The sequence below is a fragment of the Sceloporus occidentalis genome, unplaced genomic scaffold, assembly GCF_023333645.1.
Source record: "Sceloporus occidentalis isolate IW3139 unplaced genomic scaffold, rSceOcc1.0.p SCAF_3, whole genome shotgun sequence".
Taxonomy (NCBI): Eukaryota; Metazoa; Chordata; class Lepidosauria; order Squamata; family Phrynosomatidae; genus Sceloporus; species Sceloporus occidentalis.
In genome coordinates this window covers 114,850,761-114,869,759 of record NW_028316983.1, presented here as the reverse complement: position 1 = coordinate 114,869,759, position 18,999 = coordinate 114,850,761, and the positions used below count along the sequence as shown (strand labels likewise).

General features: G+C 39.9%; 1 protein-coding gene across 5 annotated transcripts in view; it reads left to right on the top strand.

The window, feature by feature from the left end:
• The window catches only part of DHX9 (DExH-box helicase 9), a 35,905-nt gene extending 21,419 nt beyond the window's left edge, over positions 1-14,486 (top strand). For 4 of the 5 annotated variants that reach the window (XM_089515879.1, XM_089515880.1, XM_089515878.1 and 1 more), the window contains 14 exons: positions 1,788-1,944; positions 2,339-2,439; positions 3,508-3,721; positions 3,903-3,997; positions 4,114-4,187; positions 4,379-4,531; positions 6,238-6,398; positions 6,853-6,964; positions 7,470-7,631; positions 7,787-7,914; positions 8,022-8,251; positions 10,723-10,838; positions 12,001-12,201; positions 13,793-14,486. In XM_089515879.1, coding sequence (XP_089372005.1) covers positions 1,788-1,944; positions 2,339-2,439; positions 3,508-3,721; positions 3,903-3,997; positions 4,114-4,187; positions 4,379-4,531; positions 6,238-6,398; positions 6,853-6,964; positions 7,470-7,631; positions 7,787-7,914; positions 8,022-8,251; positions 10,723-10,838; positions 12,001-12,201; positions 13,793-14,075 — 2,187 coding nt within the window. In that variant the 3' untranslated portion in view covers positions 14,076-14,486. Of the gene's footprint in view, positions 1-1,787; positions 1,945-2,338; positions 2,440-3,507; positions 3,722-3,902; positions 3,998-4,113; positions 4,188-4,378; positions 4,532-6,237; positions 6,399-6,852; positions 6,965-7,469; positions 7,632-7,786; positions 7,915-8,021; positions 8,252-10,722; positions 10,839-12,000; positions 12,202-13,792 lie in introns of those variants that run through there. The other variant, XM_089515882.1, reaches the window with a different exon arrangement.
• Positions 14,487-18,999: the final 4,513 nt, after the last annotated feature.

Below are 18,999 nucleotides of genomic sequence, written 5' to 3'. Positions count from 1 at the left end.
CTCTAGGTCCTTCATTGTGACTTATGGTTAAAGTTCACCATAGAGGACCTAGATATTTCTAGAGAGAACATATTAATCAAATCTGTAAAAGTCAAAGCCACAAATGTGGAGGGACGATTGTGCGTGCATGTGCCTATTAATATGTACTGTTCTTAAAGTTTTTATATTGGCTGCACATGTTGGACTTGTACACACTTTTTGTTTGACTAGGATTAAAAACAAAAATATCTTAATGGTTAGTCATCTTGAATCAGTGCTAGATATCTACTTGCAGAAACCTGGAGCTAAAAATTGTACCCACTGTGTGAATCATATTTTTTAAAATAACTACAGTTTTTACATGTTTGTCTTAGAATCTTGGGCAAATGTGAAAGATGCACTTCAATCTCTCCAGTACTTGAGTCTCCCTTATCCAGAATTCCAAAATCCAAAATATTCCAAAATCCCAAATTGTCCACATGGGTGGCTGGGATAGTTGCACCTTTGCTTTCTGATCGTTCAATGCACACACACTTGGTTTCATGCACAAAATGATTTAAAATACTGTATAAAATTATGTTCAGGCTATGTCTATAATGTGTATATGAAACATAAATGAATTTCCTGTTTAGACTTGGGTCCCGTCTCCAGGGTATCTCCTTATGGATATGCAGATATTCCAAAATCTGGAAAAAATATGAATTCTGAAAACACTTCTGGTTTAAGACATTTCAGATAAGGCTGGTGCAACCTGTATCTATTCGTGTGGGTGAAGACTTTTGCTTTAATGTTAAGACATATTGGGGTTTTGGCTCACAGTGCACTATTAGCTGTTGCATTGTGGCTGAAGCTGGAACACTGGTGTGGATATAACCTTGGCTGTGAATTTATTTAGGGTCCTTAGGCAAGCCATTTTCCCTTTGTGTAATTTCCATACATGGGTTCTACACCTATGGGGCACATAATTTGGAACTTTCTAGAGCTGATGTACAATGCTAAGCCCACTTAAAGAGTGTATCTCCTTTTTGTCTACCACAACAGTACAAATGCATAAATCGTTTTCTTGTTATATTTTCCTCACATCCTCTGTATACCAATTTGAGAATTCTTTATCTCTAGAACATTTCAAATAGTGCTCTGTATGAGTGCAGACCCCATGAGTACACAGATGATAATTTGAAGAACAACCTTTCTGATAAGCAACCTGTTAATCCTTAGCCTCCTCATCTACAGTATAGGGATAATAATACTCAGCTATCTAATACTGAACTGTTTTCAGGGTTGTAATAAGATTTTAATACAACAATGCAAAGAGGTTTGAACACTTGCCAGATTATTGTATTTAGGTACACACTGGATATCCATTGGTGCAAAATCTGAGCAGGGCCATTAATGAAAGGAAGTCCCTCATTCATAGGGTCGCCATAAGTAAAAGTTGATTTGATGGCAAATAATAACAATAGCAGCATCTTTAGTACAATAAAATAATGTTTGTCCAAGTTTATAGCTGTCTGAAGTGAACTAGTTGTTTTGGCGTGCATCTGCACTGTAGAAATAATGCTGTTTGACACCACATTTAATTCCCATGGCTCCATGCTACAGAATCCTGGGATATGTAGCTTGGTGAGGCACCAGCACCTTTTGGCAGAGAAGGCTAAAGACCTTGTAAAACTAGAAATCCAAGATAACATAGAATGGATCTGCAGCATTTAAAGTGGCATCAAAATGCATTATTTCTACAATGTAGATGCATCCTTTGTGGATGTGAATTGAGTTTTCTTAAGGGATTGTTCTCCTTCTCTCTACAGACTGATTTCCTGTTGGTGGTTCTGCGGGATGTAGTTCAGGCCTATCCTGAAATCCGAGTCATTCTCATGTCTGCTACCATTGATACCAGCATGTTCTGTGAATATTTCTTTAATTGTCCTATCATAGAGGTCTATGGCAGAACGTTTCCTGTTCAAGGTATTTGAAAAGCTTGTGACTGTTTAAAATACAATAATTTCTTGTTCAGGTGTTGTAGTTATGTTCCACTCTGACATGAGGTTCTGGAACTATTATTGTGCTGCTAATGCCAAAAAAGAGCCAGAAAGATGGTGTCTGATGAGAGTATATACCTTAGATGTTTATAACATGATGCTGGTTGTACTTTTTATGAGGTGGGGTGGGGCATGGAAGCACCAGCAATTTGAGCTTCTGGGATACTGTTTTTAAAGCTTTTGCCATTCTTTTAGTTATAAGGACGTGAACCTTCATCTATAGGATCCATTGAGACATCCTGCTGAATATACTAGTAGGTTCTTTTTAAATGCTTAGCTGAGAAAATCCTACAGTTATCTGACTGTTCTCTCTGTTTCAGAGTATTTTCTGGAAGACTGTATCCAGATGACTAAATTCATTCCTCCACCAAAGGACAAGAAGAAAAAAGATAAAGATGAGGAAGGTGGAGAAGATGATGATGTATGTAGGCTGAGGTTATCCCCATATAAAATTTCATCAGCACTAATAAGAAATTAGCTATTAGTTGTAATGCATTTATTTGATAGATGTACTTTCTTTATAATATTATTTGCATTGCTAAAATGGATATTGAATGGATTATGTTTTTAAGCTTTGTTTGTTCTTTTTAAATAATAAGCATGAACAAACAAACTTCTTTGATATATTAAGCAGGACTATATTTTTAGTAGGAACATGGGCACTTTATTGCTAAACCAATCAAGACATAAGATGAGTTACTGTCATTTCTTAGAAGATACAGCCTAGAAGAGTGATTCTCAGACTTTGGTCCTTCAGATGTTTTGGATTGCATCTCCCAGAAATACCAGCAATATGTCCAGTGCTCAGTGATACCGGATGTTGAAAGCCAAAATATCTAGAGGAGTAAACCACTGCCTTATGGAACTGAGTAAAATAGTTCAATACTCAAATTGGTTGGCATTGTAATCTCTTGCAATAAGCCAGCAAGTAAAAACTTTATTTTTGTCTTAGCCATTCCTGACTTACTGTTAGTTGTTGTGCTCCATCTCTGTTTATTTCTAATGTTTGGAGTGGTATTTTAATTTTGTGGTTTCTATACTGTTATATAGAATTTAATTTTTTATGATTTTATGTGTGCTGACTTTGGCATTAGATGATGGAAAAGCAGCATCCAACTGTTTAAAACAGAAAACAAATGGAAACCTTGACTTCATGCCTGTTAATATGGCTTAATTGAACCTTGCAGTCATTTCTGACTAAAGGCAGTGCTGAATTTAGCAACAAATTATTAGTTCTGAACAGTGAAAACTGAGTCTGTTATTGCAGTCCTTCCTGTGCAATGTGTTAATATGTTTTTCCGCTTATCCAGTTTCTTGATAGAAGCTGCAGAAAAATAGTATTATCGGAAAGTGTGTTTTGCATGTGCTAATAATAATAATAATAATAATAATAATAATAATAAATATTATTATTAATATTATTTATACCCCACTCTTCAGCCAAAAGGCTATCAGAACAGCTAAAAATGTGCTACATTTTTTCTTGCAGACCAATTGCAACCTTATCTGTAGTGGTGACTATGGCCCAGAAACAAAACATCACATGGCCCAGCTGAATGAAAAAGAAACCCCTTTTGAACTCATTGAGGCTCTCTTGAAGTATATCGAGACCTTGAATGTCCCAGGGGCAGTCCTTGTCTTCTTGCCTGGCTGGAATCTGATATATACCATGCAGAAATACCTGGAAATGAATCCACACTTCGGTACATGTAGTATTCAGTTATCACTCCCTTTCTGTTAATAAAGGTGAAGGAGCCTCCCTTGGGTGCATGGAGTTAGTGACTGGAGAATAATAATCAATTTGTAAAAGAGAGGATGAGAGAGAGAGATGTGCACTTCCCTTGGACTTGTTAAAGTGTTTTCATTCATGTGTTCTCATTGTAGGAAGCCAGCGATACAGAATTCTTCCTCTACATTCCCAGATTCCTCGAGAGGAGCAGCGCAAAGTGTTTGATCCAGTGCCCCCTGGAATGACCAAGGTGAGCCTCCCTTGAGGCAAGGAGAAGGATAGATGTTCTGGAATAATCTTGAGATTGTGATTGGTTTTTTTAAAATACATCTTTGTACTAAAGACAAATGTATGATTATCTTCCAGGTAATTTTGTCCACCAACATTGCAGAGACCAGCATTACCATCAATGATGTTGTCTATGTTATTGATTCTTGCAAGTGAGTTTTTGATTCTCCTATTTATTTTGTTGAGCTGCAAAGTGTTTTTGTCTGTTACTGTTTAGTCCTAACCTTCTTCAAGATATTGCCCTTTTGCTGCCCTCTCCCCAGCCTTTGAGAACCTGAAATGATTTGATAACAAACTTGACAGTAACTTGTTTGATAGCAGTTTTTTACAACTTGCTTTGCAGACAAAAAGTGAAGCTTTTCACTGCTCACAACAACATGACTAACTACGCCACTGTATGGGCCTCAAAAACTAACCTGGAGCAGCGGAAAGGGCGGGCTGGCCGTGTCCGTCCTGGGTTCTGTTTCCACCTCTGCAGCAGAGCTCGCTTTGAAAGGTATGCTTGAACTCGGCTGCTTCTTGCTGGTCAACCTGCACATCGGAATGGATGAAGTATCCTTCCCCTGGTTCTGTTGAATTTTTCAGTGTCTTCCAGTACCATGAGCCCTAATAAGCATCTCGCCATCTTGCTGGGTTGTGCCTTGGGAGCATGCCTTTACAGAGCCTCTGTTCCTTCCTGAAGGTCCAGGCCCAGGAGGTGGTGGTGCTAAGGGACTCCTGTTTTGCCTCCCTGGTCATGGACCAGGGAGGGCCCTTGGGGTGGAAGAGTTTGTACCTCATGCTATTTAGCATATACATGAAACTACTGGAAGAGATTTAGTCTGCTAGCAGTGTATAATGATGGTACCCAGCTTTATTTATTTTTTTTGTCTTCAGGGGAGCTGTTCCTCTTATAAAACAGTGCCTGTCATCAGTAATGTACTGAATAAGAGCAAGCAGATTGAAACTTGATTTGGAGAAGGCAGAGGTACTCATGTTCACTGAAAAGTGGATCAAGAAATAAGGATTCAGCCTGTGCTGGGTGTGTTGTACTGCCCCTGAAGATGCAAAGTTGTGGCCATAGGTGTGGTTATGGTGACACATGCCTTAATTGGATCGTATTCGGATTAACATGTTCAGGAATTTCAAGTGGTCCAAAGAGCAGTAGCCGAGATTGTCATTTGGTGTGAATTCCCTTGTGATACTTGTACAGGTCCATTTATAGGCACCATTCCAAGTGCTGGCTATGACCTGTAAAGCCCTGGGTGGCTCAGGGACCAGGTTATCTGAAGGACTGTATTTTCCAGTATGAGCCTGAAATGGCTTAGAGATCTTCAGGGAAGGGACTTCTCTCCCACTGCCCTTGCATCTGGAAGAAACACAAAGCAGGGCTGCTTTGGTGGTAACTTTGAAACATCCTTTCAAGAAAGGCTAGATGGGGTCCCTTCATGGCATCTTTCTCTCAGCTGCAATGGCAGGTTTTCTTTTATAAAACATGCTTATAGGAACTGTTTATAAGGCAAGCATTTTTAGTATATGTGGTACAGTCCATTATTGGTGACAGGCACTGGTATGATTCTAATTCTCAGGATGGCTGGTGGAACAATCCACTACTGATGGGTTTATCCCACATGCCAACCCAAGAAGGCAGGGGCCAACATTCATTTGTGTCTGTTTAACCAACATGGCTCTCTTCTCCGTTAGTTTTTTCAGTCATTTTTTTTTTGTTTTGTTTTACATGTTTTTACTGATGTTAAATTTTATCTGTTTTAGTTTTTGCAAGCCATCTTGATTTTTGTAAGCCATTACAAAGGGCAAAGCTGGAATACAATATGATTAAATAAACAAAACCTCCTCTTCCTGCTGTCATTTCCCCAGTTCAGAACTTCACTTCATACGAACTTAAAAACTTTAATTAAACCATCAAGAAAATTAAAAACCTGATAAAAACATAGCAATTAAAAGGAACATCAAAATTGCACAACTAGTAAACAACAAATAGACAATACAGTATAGGTCTATTCCTTTTAAGTAGTCTTCATTATTATTTATCCTTCTCTTCCTCCTGTGTGCTCTGGAACTGTCTCTGCTTTGGGGAGTGTCTTTGGGGAGTGTGATTATCTGTGTGCTTTCAGGAGCACAATTGGCAGGAGCAAAGTAGAGTTATGGAACTGAAGATGTTCAAAACCTTTCCTATCCTTCCTCCCTTCATTATCACTCCAGACTTGAAACTCACATGACTCCTGAGATGTTCCGAACACCACTGCATGAAGTTGCTTTGAGCATCAAACTACTCCGACTGGGAGGAATTGGGCAATTCCTTGCAAAAGCTATAGAGCCACCTCCTTTGGATGCAGTCATTGAAGCAGAACATACCCTCAGAGGTACTTGGCAGACTCCTCCTGTCACCAAGCATAGTGTTCCTTCCTCTTAATTGCTGTATCTTACAATCACCCATTCACTCACCCACTCATATATATTGTAGACGCATACAGGTTAGAGTGTCTGGGTTTTTTATACTTATCTGTAATTTAGTTTCCGCAGTCTGTTGATAACATTAGGCTGCTTCTGAAATGTTTTGTTGATAGGTAACACCACAGCCAGGTTTTGAACAGGCCTCAACAAAGTGACCTTTTTTTTTTAAGTGTTCATAAAATTTTAATTTACTGCCAACTGGTGTAGGGGAACAACAGCTAGAGAGGGTTAAATGGGGTGATTGACATCATCTGGGAGTATTTTGGTTAGCCTGTGTCTGTTGTAAAATAATTAGGCACAGTGGCTTTTGATTGGATTGGATTGAAGTAATCTGTTTAGCTGATAATGTTACTTCTGTTTCAGAGCTTGATGCCCTGGACTGCAATGATGAGCTGACACCACTGGGGAGAATTTTAGCAAGGCTCCCCATTGAACCTCGTCTTGGGAAGATGATGATAATGGGATGCATTTTCTAGTAAGTGCCCATTTAGTAAGGTTAGAAATATGAGAACATCTCTGGGATTGATAACAGTTGGATCCTAAGTGGGAGAGATGAATTATAGAATCATAGAGTTGGAAGAGACCACAAGGGCCATCCAGTCCAACCCCCTGCCATGCAGGAACTCTCAGTCAAAGCATCCTCGACAGATCGCCATCCAGCCTCTGTTTAAAGACCTTCAAGGAGGGAGACTTCACCACTCTCCAAGGGAGTGTGTTCCACTTTCGAATAGCCCTTACTGTCAGGAAGAGCTCTTAGGTTCAGCAATAGGTTTAAGAAGATGTGAAGCAAATATTGGTTTGCCTGTGTATATTTGAAGATGGGACTGTTCTGTTTTTATCCAGGTTTTGTGAGAATAATACCTGTTTCCACCATCATCCATCCTCCTAATTTGTATTTAAAGTGAATTCTATACAGTTCTGGTAATGGCATGGGTGTTATATTTTATCATTAAGTCCCTGTTATGTGGCTTCTGTTTCAGTGTGGGAGATGCTGTATGTACCATCTCTGCAGCCACTTGCTTCCCTGAGCCTTTCATCAGTGAAGGGAAGAGGTTGGGGTATGTCCACAGGAATTTTGCTGGCAACCGGTTTTCTGATCATGTGGCTTTGCTCTCTGTGTTCCAAGCCTGGGATCATGCAAGGTAAATGGATTCAGTGTAATACAAGGAGTAAATAACTGTTTATTACAAGATGTCCCACAGAACTTTATGTTAACTATGTCAGCACATTGATGCTTGCCTTTGGAATAGTTCTACAGTTTGGTTGCAAATAAGTCTTGCCCTTTTTCTTTTGGCAGAATTGGTGGAGAAAATGCAGAAATACGTTTCTGTGAGCATAAGAGACTCAACATGGCAACACTCAGAATGACATGGGAAGCCAAAGTGCAATTGAAAGACATTCTTGTTAACTCTGGATTTCCTGAAGGTAAAATGTTTTAAGGGCTAGATACTGGATGGGGGGGTCTATTAAATGTGCACAGTTTCACTCTTTGCAGCATAGGTAGAAAAGCCAGTTTTCTGTTTTCTTCCCAGAGTGTTTGATGACGCAGATATTTAACAACACTGGACCAGACAACAGTCTGGATACTGTTATCTCTCTGCTGGCATTTGGCTTGTATCCCAATGTCTGTTTCCATAAGGAGAAAAGGAAGATTCTCACCACTGAGGGACGCAATGCACTTATTCACAAATCTTCTGTTAACTGCCCATTCAGCAGTCAGGACATGAAGTACCCCTCTCCATTCTTTGTTTTTGGAGAAAAGGTAGGCAAGTGTGAAATAAATCCTTGGTTATCAAATCACCTTTTCTTTTTAGGTTTAGTGTTAGACACTACTTCAGGTTGATTTTCTATTGAAAATGTTCTTCAGATCTGAAAATATAAAACTCTGGTATCTGTTCTTTTATGCTTACAAGATATGTCCCATGTTCCAGAAAACCTGCATTTGTGTTTCTTAGTCCAGGGTTTTCTGAGACATAACCATGTTGGTCTGGAATATTAGTATGCAAGGGCATCTTGTACATAGCAACTTTTGAGTTTATCTAAGGCCCAAAACAGACAGGTCAAAAGTACTGCCTTTGGGCTGATCTGGGGGTGTAGCATTCAAATGATACATGCCCCCATATCGGATCGAAGCTGTGCTGCAGCCGCCTATAGCAGCCCAAACCCAACAGCAAAAGGAGTACCACTCCTTGCCAGTGGTCCATTATGGACCATGGCAACGGTTGGCCTTGGGACCGTGGCATCCGGGTCATCCTGCACCACTCGGGTCATGGCTGGAGCTACTAGAGGCCGTTCCAAGCTGCCCATCTGCTTGAGGCCTAAGATTTACTCCGTCCATCTGAGGAAGTAAACCAAGTCTACGAAAACTTATGCTCTACAACTTCTTTCCCTTAGTCTCAAAAGTTCTGCAAGATCATTTCGCTTTCTGTTAGCTAACTCATCACTCTTTATGATCAACGTTTCTTCATTAACAAGTAGTGAGATATTCTTTACAGCTGGTGCTTTGTGTCCATGGATGTTTCATTCCAAGACACACGCTCCCCACCCCACAGATAGCATAATCTGTGAGACCTCAAATTCTGTTTTCCCAATGGCAGCACAACGTGTGCATGCATATGCTGTTGTTGGATAGAATGCAATGGGGCCATCCACGGCTGCTCCAATCTGTGGATGGCAAGCCCACAGAAGAGGAGAGCCAACTATAACTACTATTCCCATCATTTCTCAGTATCTGCTGGGTATGATACTGCAAAACATCTAGACTAGAGGGCACCAGGCTGAGGAAGGCTATTGCAATGACTTTCCAAATTTTATATATTAAGATCCATTTAAAAGCCAGTTCTGTATATCTCGTTACCATATAACTTGAGCCATATATCATCTCATTAGTTCTAGGTTTCCAAATGTCGTAGTGCAACTACATGGTATGTATAGAATCATAGAGTTGGAAGATACCTCAAGGGCCATCCAGTCCAACCCTCTGACATGCAGGAACTCTCACTCAAAGCATCCCTGACAGATGGCCATTCAGCCTCTGTTTAAAGACCTCCAAGGAGGGAGACTCCACTCTCTGAGGTAGTGTGTTCTACAGTCAAACTCATTGCTGTCAGGAAGTTCCTCCTAATGTTGAGCTGGAATTTCTTTTCCTGCAGTTTGCATCCATTGTTCTGGGTCCTGTTCTCTGGAGCAGCAGAAAACAAGCCTGCTCCCTCCTCAATATGACATCCCTTCAAGTATTTAAACAGGGCTATCGTATCACCTTAACCTTCTCTTCTCCAGACTAATCATCCCCAGCTCCCTAAGTCGTTCCTCATAGGGAAGGGCCTCAAGACCCTTCACCATTTTAGTCACCCTCCTTTGGACACACCCCAGCTTGTCAGTATCCCTCTTGAATTGTGGTGCCCAGAACTGGACGCAGTATTCCAAGTGGAGCCTGACCAAAGCAGAGTAGAGTGGTACTATTACTTCCCTTGATCTAGACACTATACGTCTGTTGATGCCGCCTAAAATTGCATTGGCCTTTTTAGCTGCTGCATCACACTGTTGACCTATGTTCAACTTGTGGTCTACTTAGACTCCTAGATCCCTTTCACACGTAGTCTCATTCAGCCAAGTGTCCCCCCCATCCCATATCTATGCATTTTGTTTTTCCTCCCTAAGTGCAGTACCTTACATTTCTCCGTATTGAATTTCATTTTGCTAGCTTTGGCCCAGCTTTCTAGTCTATTCAGGTCATTTTGAATTTTGATCCTGTCCTCTGGGGTACTAGCTACTCCTCCTAATTTAGTGTCATCTGCAAATTTGATAAGTATGCCCCCAATTCTGTCATCCAAGTCATTTATAAAGACGTTAAATAACACTGGGCCCAGGATGTATTTTGTGCTTAGAATAAATTATGAACTTTTCTGAATATTAAATTAGTGTTGATCCATCATCCCACAGAATTATAAAAATGCTTGCATTTTAGAGTGAGAAAAGGGAGGAGATAGAAAAAAAATAGTGTAAAGCAGGATAGATAGTATAGGGTAAAATAGTCCTGCCTTTAGCACATTGACGTTACTCCTACACTCCTGTGAGTTCTAAACATTTAGGCAGTATTGAGTTATGATGCTACAATGAAGAATTAAAAACAACTAGAAACTTGCATGCTTTTTGAACTTTGATTTTGTATAATGCACCAGATTTTATGTTGGGTTGATACACACACAGATTTACACATTTGTCTGATTGCAGATCCGCACACGTGCCATCTCTGCCAAAGCAATGACCTTAGTGAGCCCTTTGCAGCTGCTTCTCTTTGGCTCCAAGAAAGTTACATCTGATGGAGAAATTATTATGTTGGATGATTGGTATGGACATTTGGCTAACTAGATGTTAAATGTACAGAGGAAGGATTTTGAAATACAATAACTGATTTCATAGCTGGAAAGGGCTGAAGCACATAAATGAGTTGTCAGGCAAACTTTGAATACTGTGATAAACTTTTAAAAGTAATGGGAATTTTGTTACTTGTGTGTAGTGTGTGTGTGAGTAAAATAACTTTGACATAAACCAATATTAATGTGCAGATATTACAAAAAATTAAGAGAAGAATTCTCTTTATCAGTTATACTAAAACATTGCTTTGAAGAGGTATTTTTGGAAAATTTGTCCCATTTTGTCTCTTGTATTTTTAAAAATCAAGTTCATGTCCCTGAGAATTATCTCTCAGTCCCACTGCCAAATCCACAGCCCTACTACTCAGGCTTTTCTCTTTTAAAACTTTCTGCCCTGTTTTTATTATTTCCCCAATCCTCAGGTTTTAAGCCATTCAAGCTGCTTGAAAGTTTCATGGTTTATACGTGAAGTATAAACAGGGCAGGTATTTGTAAGAAACTGATTTCATGGATGTATGCAAATTTGAAAAATAAATAAAAGAGACCTACCAAGAGCAGATATACTGTGGTCTTGGGGGTGACATCCATCTTTGGTTTACAATATGTAGCAGTAGCATTTCTGATATTGCCCAGTCTTTCACATTGCATATAGAGGTGTGTATCTTAACAGAATTGTTAGGATCCTGCTTAAAGGGTTGCTGCAGTTCTTCTGCATCTCTTCAGTTACTTGAGTCTGGTTATGTGGCCAAGGTTGGAATTGATTGCCGTGTTCATACATCAAAAATAAAAGAGAAAAACTCAGCAGTTCTTTTAACAGTTTCCAGGAACATAAAAGTTAAAATAAGTTTGGGTTCCTTTTATTGTCAAAACACCTGAGAATTCACAGTATTCTTACAGTTACAGTTATCCGACTTCCAAGGGGCATATGATGATACACAAGAGTTGATGTGACTCATGTCGTAACACAACTGATGGAACAGTTGGTTCCTTAATTATAAAGTATCAGTTATAGTGACAACAGAATTTCTAAATGTCCAGTGTAATGCCTTCTTAGAAGCCCCTTTTCTAGCAGAGAAATATGTATATATATAATGCAAACGTTTTACATTTAGTAAACTTGCCTTGTCTCTTTTAGGATCAAACTACGGATGCCTCACAATGCAGCTGCCTGTATCACTGCCCTACGTGCAGCAATGGAAGCACTTGTGGTGGAAGTAACAAAAAATCCAGAAATTATTAGTGACCTAGATCCACTGAACAAAAACATGCTGAATGTTATTGGCGAAATCTCAAAGCCATTAGCTGCTGGTATCAATCTCACAGTGGGCAATATGAGGTTAGCTCTCTGCTTTCATCTTAGAATCTCAATGAAAAGTTACAGTCTTTATAGAGAATGAATGAAACCATGGGGTCTACAATGAACTATATAAATAAACTGTACTGAATAAAGCTCATTCAGCAATCTAGTGGCCAGTCTTTTGAACTGATATCAGAAGTATTCAGAATAGGAAAATAAGAAAGTGAATACTATAGGATCCCAAAGAAGCTAACCTGACAAGAAAATTACAGGTGAAATTTAATGGTATTGAGTACAGACAACACACAGTGATCATGTACAGTTACACCTGTATATAACGATAATTTGAAACTGTAAACAGATGCTCCATTTCAGAAGTGGCATGTTTTGAATACAATCACACTTGCCCTCAAAACTAATTTTCAGATTTCAGAAAACTGTTTAATTCAGTGTGACTCCTCTATGCTCAGTAACATGCAGTGCTTTCCACTTTTGTGTCATGGAGTGGTAATCTGAAACTTATATATGTTTTAGTAACATTTAGGTTGGATTTCTAGACTGTGTGTGAGGCTCACCCTTGAAAAACCTCTGAAAGTTGCACCTGTTTCAGAAAATAGCCAAAGCAGTTTATTATTATTATTATTATTATTATTATTTGCATTTATTTATAGAGCACTGTAAAATTTATACAGCGCTTTACGTATTAGGAATCAAAATTCAATAAAATAACAATAGTTAGTGAAAAACCTGCCACACAGCATACAATCTAAAACTTCAATGTACAAAATTAAAACAATCTCTAAAAGAATACAAGTATACAATGAACGAATAAGCATTGCAACAGATGCTTCCAGGAACTCAGTGTTGTCCCAATATCAAAAGAATTCCACTGAATCTATGATTCTATGATTCTATGACTCCTAGATTTTTTTTAGGCCTAGTTCAAGGTGCTAGTTTTCAGAGTCCAAACCTTTGGGGCATGAATGAATAAATGATCATTGTTTCCATGTGAGCCTGCTTAGTGGTTCATGATCTTTATGCAAGAATCATCTGTGTACTCGGCTTTCTGAAGTTAGGGCAATTAACTATTGGAGTGGAGGCCTATTCAGTGCATTCTCTTAGGCTGTGTGAACCTGGATCTGTGATAGCTTTTTGTTGTGCTTTTTGTTGCTATTTCTTAATGGTTTGTCTGACCTATGTACTGTTGGCCACACTGAACTATTTGAAAATAGGTCAGATACATAAATCTTAATTAAACCTCTGAAATATGACAGAAAAATGAGTGAATAGTAATAAAGTAAGTGCTATAATAAAAACTAAAAGCAGTGTTTGGAAGAGGGTAAAATGGTGCATATCATATTTATTTCTTATTACCCCAACTCAAAAAGAGATGGAGAAGATAACAAGTAAGACAGTTGCATTATATAACTTTATAAAAGGACAGCTTAGTGGAAGGAACTGGATAGATTTATAAAGTCACAAGTCAAATAAGATTTTTTGTCTTTAATACTTAAAAATTTAATCCTCCAATTTATGTTTTGAAAGAGTTTCCTGGTGTAAGTATATAAATGTATTTTTATGGATTATGTATAATGATTTTTATAGGAAATACATTAATTTTTGTTCCTAGGTTTGGAGATGGCCCTCGTCCACCAAAGATGGCACGATATGACAATGGAGGAGGCGGCTACAGAGGAAGAGGTGGCGGTGGCTACAGGGGTGGATATGGAAGTGGTTATGGAGGTGGATATAATTCTTATCGTGGTGGTTCTATGGGAAGGGGATATTCAGGAACAGGGGGTGGTTTTCAAGGTGGTAGAGGCTTTCGAGGTTCTGGTGGAGGATATCAAAGCGGTGGCAACCGAGGAGGAGGTGGATTTAGAGGTGGTTGGGGTGCTAGAGGTGGCTACTGAAAAAAATATAGTATCCCAGTGTAAAATGATGCATGAATTAAATGTTTTCCTTCATATTTCCTTTACTTGTAATGTGGAATTGTTCATAGTCCTAGAATAGTTTGAAACATTTATTTATGTAAAATATTCAGATTCTTTTAGCGGTATTCCATTATTTGTTCATTTGATCATAATAAAACAAGTTCTTTTTTTCCCCAATGGATTAATAACGCGCTGGGACCATATTTCATTTTGACAGTGACTTAAATGTGGTTATTTTAAAACTTGTAGAAAATGTTATAAACCAGTCAACTGAGACCTTTAAGTGAATTTGGTCTGTTCTTTCCAAACCTGTATGATCTTGGTGAAGCCGTCTGTAATTGGTCAAAGAGACAAGACTTAAATAAAACCATGTGATGTGTTTTCAAAAAATTATATTGCTCTTCATTAGGTACGTGCAGCTTCTGCAATAAAAGGCAATTATTCTCACTGTATTGTAATTCTAAAAAAATGATCAATTTAGTAGTCCTGGAACATGTAAGACAGTCACTTAGCCTGCCGATTCATAAGCTATCCAAAATGTACAGTCTCCTCAGAGCCATAGTTGCAATACTGTACTTATAAGAGAAAACTGCTTCTCCATCATTGTATGGCTTTGCTTCAATGGAGGTCTCCAGCTCCATGCTATCCCTATCCTTCAAGTTTGTGGCCATGTGGCCCATCTGTGTGTTGGCACTCCATGCCCAAACTCTTCTTCCTCATTTGTGCTTTAGATTCATTATGAGCTGTCCCATTTGCCCTCCCACCCTTTGGATGCCACTCCATCCAAGTCAACTTTCTCCCCATCTCTTTCTAGCTCCTGGACCTCAACCTCAGTCCAACCCATGGCACCAGTGCCTTTTTCTCACAACCAACCAGCCCAAACTTCTACCAACTCTGTTAGGTTATGGATATCAGTGTGTCAGACTCAGGCCCCGCAATCTGCTACAGTTATAGTGACCATGACAAGATTGCATTTTTTCCCATGAGAGATCAGTACTCATTTGGAATCAGATGCTAATTATGAGCCCAATTCCTCTTTATACTCCACATTGACTGCCACATTGCTGGATGTCTTAGTTGGGACCAAGACCCTCTTTCACCATCTGAGGACATCCACTCACATGTAAGCCAGATTCTTCAGATAGCTAAAGCACTGTAAGTTCAAGTTAAACTCACTCCTCCTTCTGTATCAGATTCAATTTTTAAAAGGATCAAGAACCAGTTGTCATCCAGAAATATTGAGAATTAATGCAGGGTTTAGAACAAGGGTGCAATTTTGTTTTCAAATACCCTCTCCCCAACTAAACAGTAGAAACATCTGATAGGAAATGGGAACAAACTGCACTTGATTCCTTTGGAACAAAGAGGGTTGTAAGGTATACCGCCATGGTTTTCGGGATCACTACAATAAAAGGCTATGTATGCACTAGCAGCACCTGTGGGACAGGTAGCCCCCTTCCTTAACAAGTTTTCAGAAAACAGGAAGGCTTTTTATTGTTATATGTGTTGTGTTGTGAAACCGCCTTGATCTCTGGAAAGGCGGTATATAAATAAAATTTTATTATTATTATTATAAACTCTGTGCAACAGATAAGTACCTCCCATCACCTCACTGATTCCAAGGCAGAGATTATGTCTACATGCTTGAATCCAGTCCTCCAGGTTGTCCTCCCAAGTGAAGGCCACCATCAAAGGTCTCTGATTTGAGTAAGTGCTAGTTAGCAGCAAGATGGCTAACAAACTTAGCATAGCTAAAAGATGAAAGCACCTTCAAAGAAACTGGACATCTATCTTGTCAGTTTCTAAACAACCTTTCTATTATCATCAGTCTTGGTCTCTACAGCCTTATCCACCATTACAGCGCTCCCATTTGTCATCAAGACTACCATGTCCTTGGTTTCAGAGAATCTCAGCAGAGAACCTAGTTTCTCAGCCTTCCAAATACTGTTTCTCTGGTTTGGAGAAAAGGCATCCATACACCCTTGGTTTCTCCCATCGCTGTCCAGAGGCAGGTAGGAAATAACCACAGTCATCAATAAAAACTGAATTGGATCCTCCCAGTTCAGCTATTTTACTACTCACTTTCCCATTAGACAAGAGCCCAACATCCTGTAGTTTGGGTTATGCTCCTCCCATTCATTCCAGATAGGCAGGGGAAAGAAAGAACTATCAGTCACCCCAAAAGGCCAGCCATTTTCCTGCCTACTGCTTCAATAGGACATGTTCGCTGTTGCTCTGCTTCATCGTCTCTACAGTCACTCCAGTCCTTTGATTTTTCCTTTTATCTCCCTTGTTATTTATTTAAAATAAATAATAAAAACTTTTCTCCATGCTCTGCACTTCAACTTATAATCACACACAGACACACCTATATTCTTCTCTCTCTCCCTTCACTCACACTTTTGGGAGCATGAAGGAAGATTTAATATGGCAAGGATTTCCTAGGATAGGAGAAAGGTTCTCAGGCCTTGCCAACAACTCTCCCTCTTCTGATCCTGCTTTTCACTTTGAGGCAGGAGCACAGGTGATGACTGCAGATGCCCTTAGAGCAGCATGGGAACCGTGGGAACAGATGGTGAGGAGAATCTCCTCCAGGTCCCTTTCTTCACACCACCACTTCCCAACCCAAATGGGGTCAGGGAGGCAAGCAGCTCAAGAGATATGGGGAAATTGCCCTCCGTACCACCTCTGCCCAGCTCGAAATGGGCCAGGGATTAGGGAATCAAGCCAGCTGGAAGACACAGGGTAAGCAGTGAGTACCAGAGGCCTCTACCTAGCTTGCAAGGAATCCCAACTGATCCTTTGGAAAGATGGTATATAAATACATTATTACTATTATTATTATTATTATTATTATTATTATTATTTATTATTAGTGCCCTTACTCAGGGCTGTCATTGCCAGAAGTCCTCTGTCATTGCAGTACATTTGGCTAGCATAAGACCCAGAACCCTACCATGAAGGTGGATTTAGGGTACATGGGGGTGGGTGGGTAGGCTGGTGCGTTGTCCCATTTCCTAATGCAGCCAGTTTGCAATATAGCCTGCCTAAGATTGAAATGGCTATGCTTTAAACCCCTAGCTTTGAAGTCGGGGTCAATTTTTTAAAGTTTTATGGCCTTCCTGTGAATGTCGTGGCTGAACAACAGCCCATATAAGCCCATATGGGCTTTTCAATTCAAATCCCCCTTTTTATTCTTTTATTGTTAAATTTATATCTTTATTGCTAACTTGCAAATAAAGGACCCTAACACTGACTAACCATTGACACATATGTTCCAAAAGAAAGGGAAGTCAGGAATGCATGGGGCAGGAATGCAGTAGCAACAGCTGTGGCTATCACTGAGCAATTTGGGTGGCTTGCAAGAGCACAAGGTTCCCATTTGGGGAAGGAAACATGAAATGTAGGGAAAACTTTCTTGATGTAGAAACTCTCCCATAGAGAGTTCTGTACCATAGTCAACAATCCATGAGAACAAGAAGGCAGCAGAATAAACTTTCATTGCATGACACCCAGATGGTTTGCCCTTGGGTCAACTGGAGGAGAGTGAGGGGCTGTACAGACTAGCTTGAATCGTCAGTGTGGGGATGTGTTTGGATGACACATGCCCCTAAACTGCTGTCATGCCGAAAGGAGCACCAAAAAGTGCCACCATGGTGGCAAGGACAACTTTTTGCTGGTTCTAAATGGAGCAACATTTTGCTGTTTCTTTTACAGCCGGCAAAGCGCTGGATTGGCCATGGCATGCGGTTGCCACGCCCCCAGTTTGGTCCTGAAAGGGGTGGCGGGATGCTGGTCTATCAGGGCAGTCTGTAGAGCTCCTAAGTCCTTTGAGAGGTCTCAGAATGGGAACATCCACAATAATTGGCTTGAGTTTCTGATGCTACAGTATCCAAGCAATTCTAGAATTTGTCAAATTTTCCATAAGCATATGGTACCAATAGATGCCTGCTGCCTGAGTTGGTGCTGAAAACTGGGAGGAAAGTTAGAGAACTCCGATGAACTACTACTTGAATATAGCAATAGCATTTATTTATTTATTTATTTATTTATTTATTTAGGGTATTTATACCCCGCTCTTCAGCCAAAAGCTTCTCAGTGTGACTTACAAATTGTTAATTAGACATTTCCCTGCCTTAAGGCTTACAATCTAAAAAGACAAGGCACAAAAGGAGAAGGGAATGTCAGTAAAGAAGGGCTTCAAGTCCGGTAGAACTTTTCTCCCTCTGAGACCTGGACCACGGCAGACGGACTGGAGGGAGGGCCCTTCTTCTTACTTGGATTAGGTCCAATGGAACTACCCTGCCCTTGTCTCTCTCTGGATGATGGGGGAGGGAGGGAGGGAGGGAGGGCCTTCTTTTTTCATGCTAGGCCTGAAAAATTTACATTTCTATACTACTTAATATTGAACTCAGGACACTCTAAGCTGTTTGCAGTCTGTAAGTCAATTGCCCCCATGAAAGGATGGAAGGCTGAGTCAACCTTGGAGCTCTGTGATCGAACTCTCAACCTTGTGGCTGCAGTACCAGCATTTAACCAGGGCTCCTTATAGTTGGGTGGAACAGCACAGTTCATGGTCTACAGTGGAAGGTGCATAGACCAATAACGGGGACCAAAGTGGTAACCAGCAAAAACACGGGTGCACCCCTGAAATAATAAGGTTAATGTCTTGGAAGACTCCTATGTTCCTCCATTGAAAATCATCCTTGCTTTCTCTTTACTTAGAAACAGTTACTGTTTACACTCATGTATAAGTCTAGAAATTTAGGTCAAAAAATTTACCCCAAAAAACCTGAATCGACTTCTCCACAGGTCAGTGCAAGTGCTGTATATTAACTCATATTTTAAAAAAGGAACAATCCCCTGTTGAAAGGCAAGCGTATAATCTGCCCTGGAAGCACTA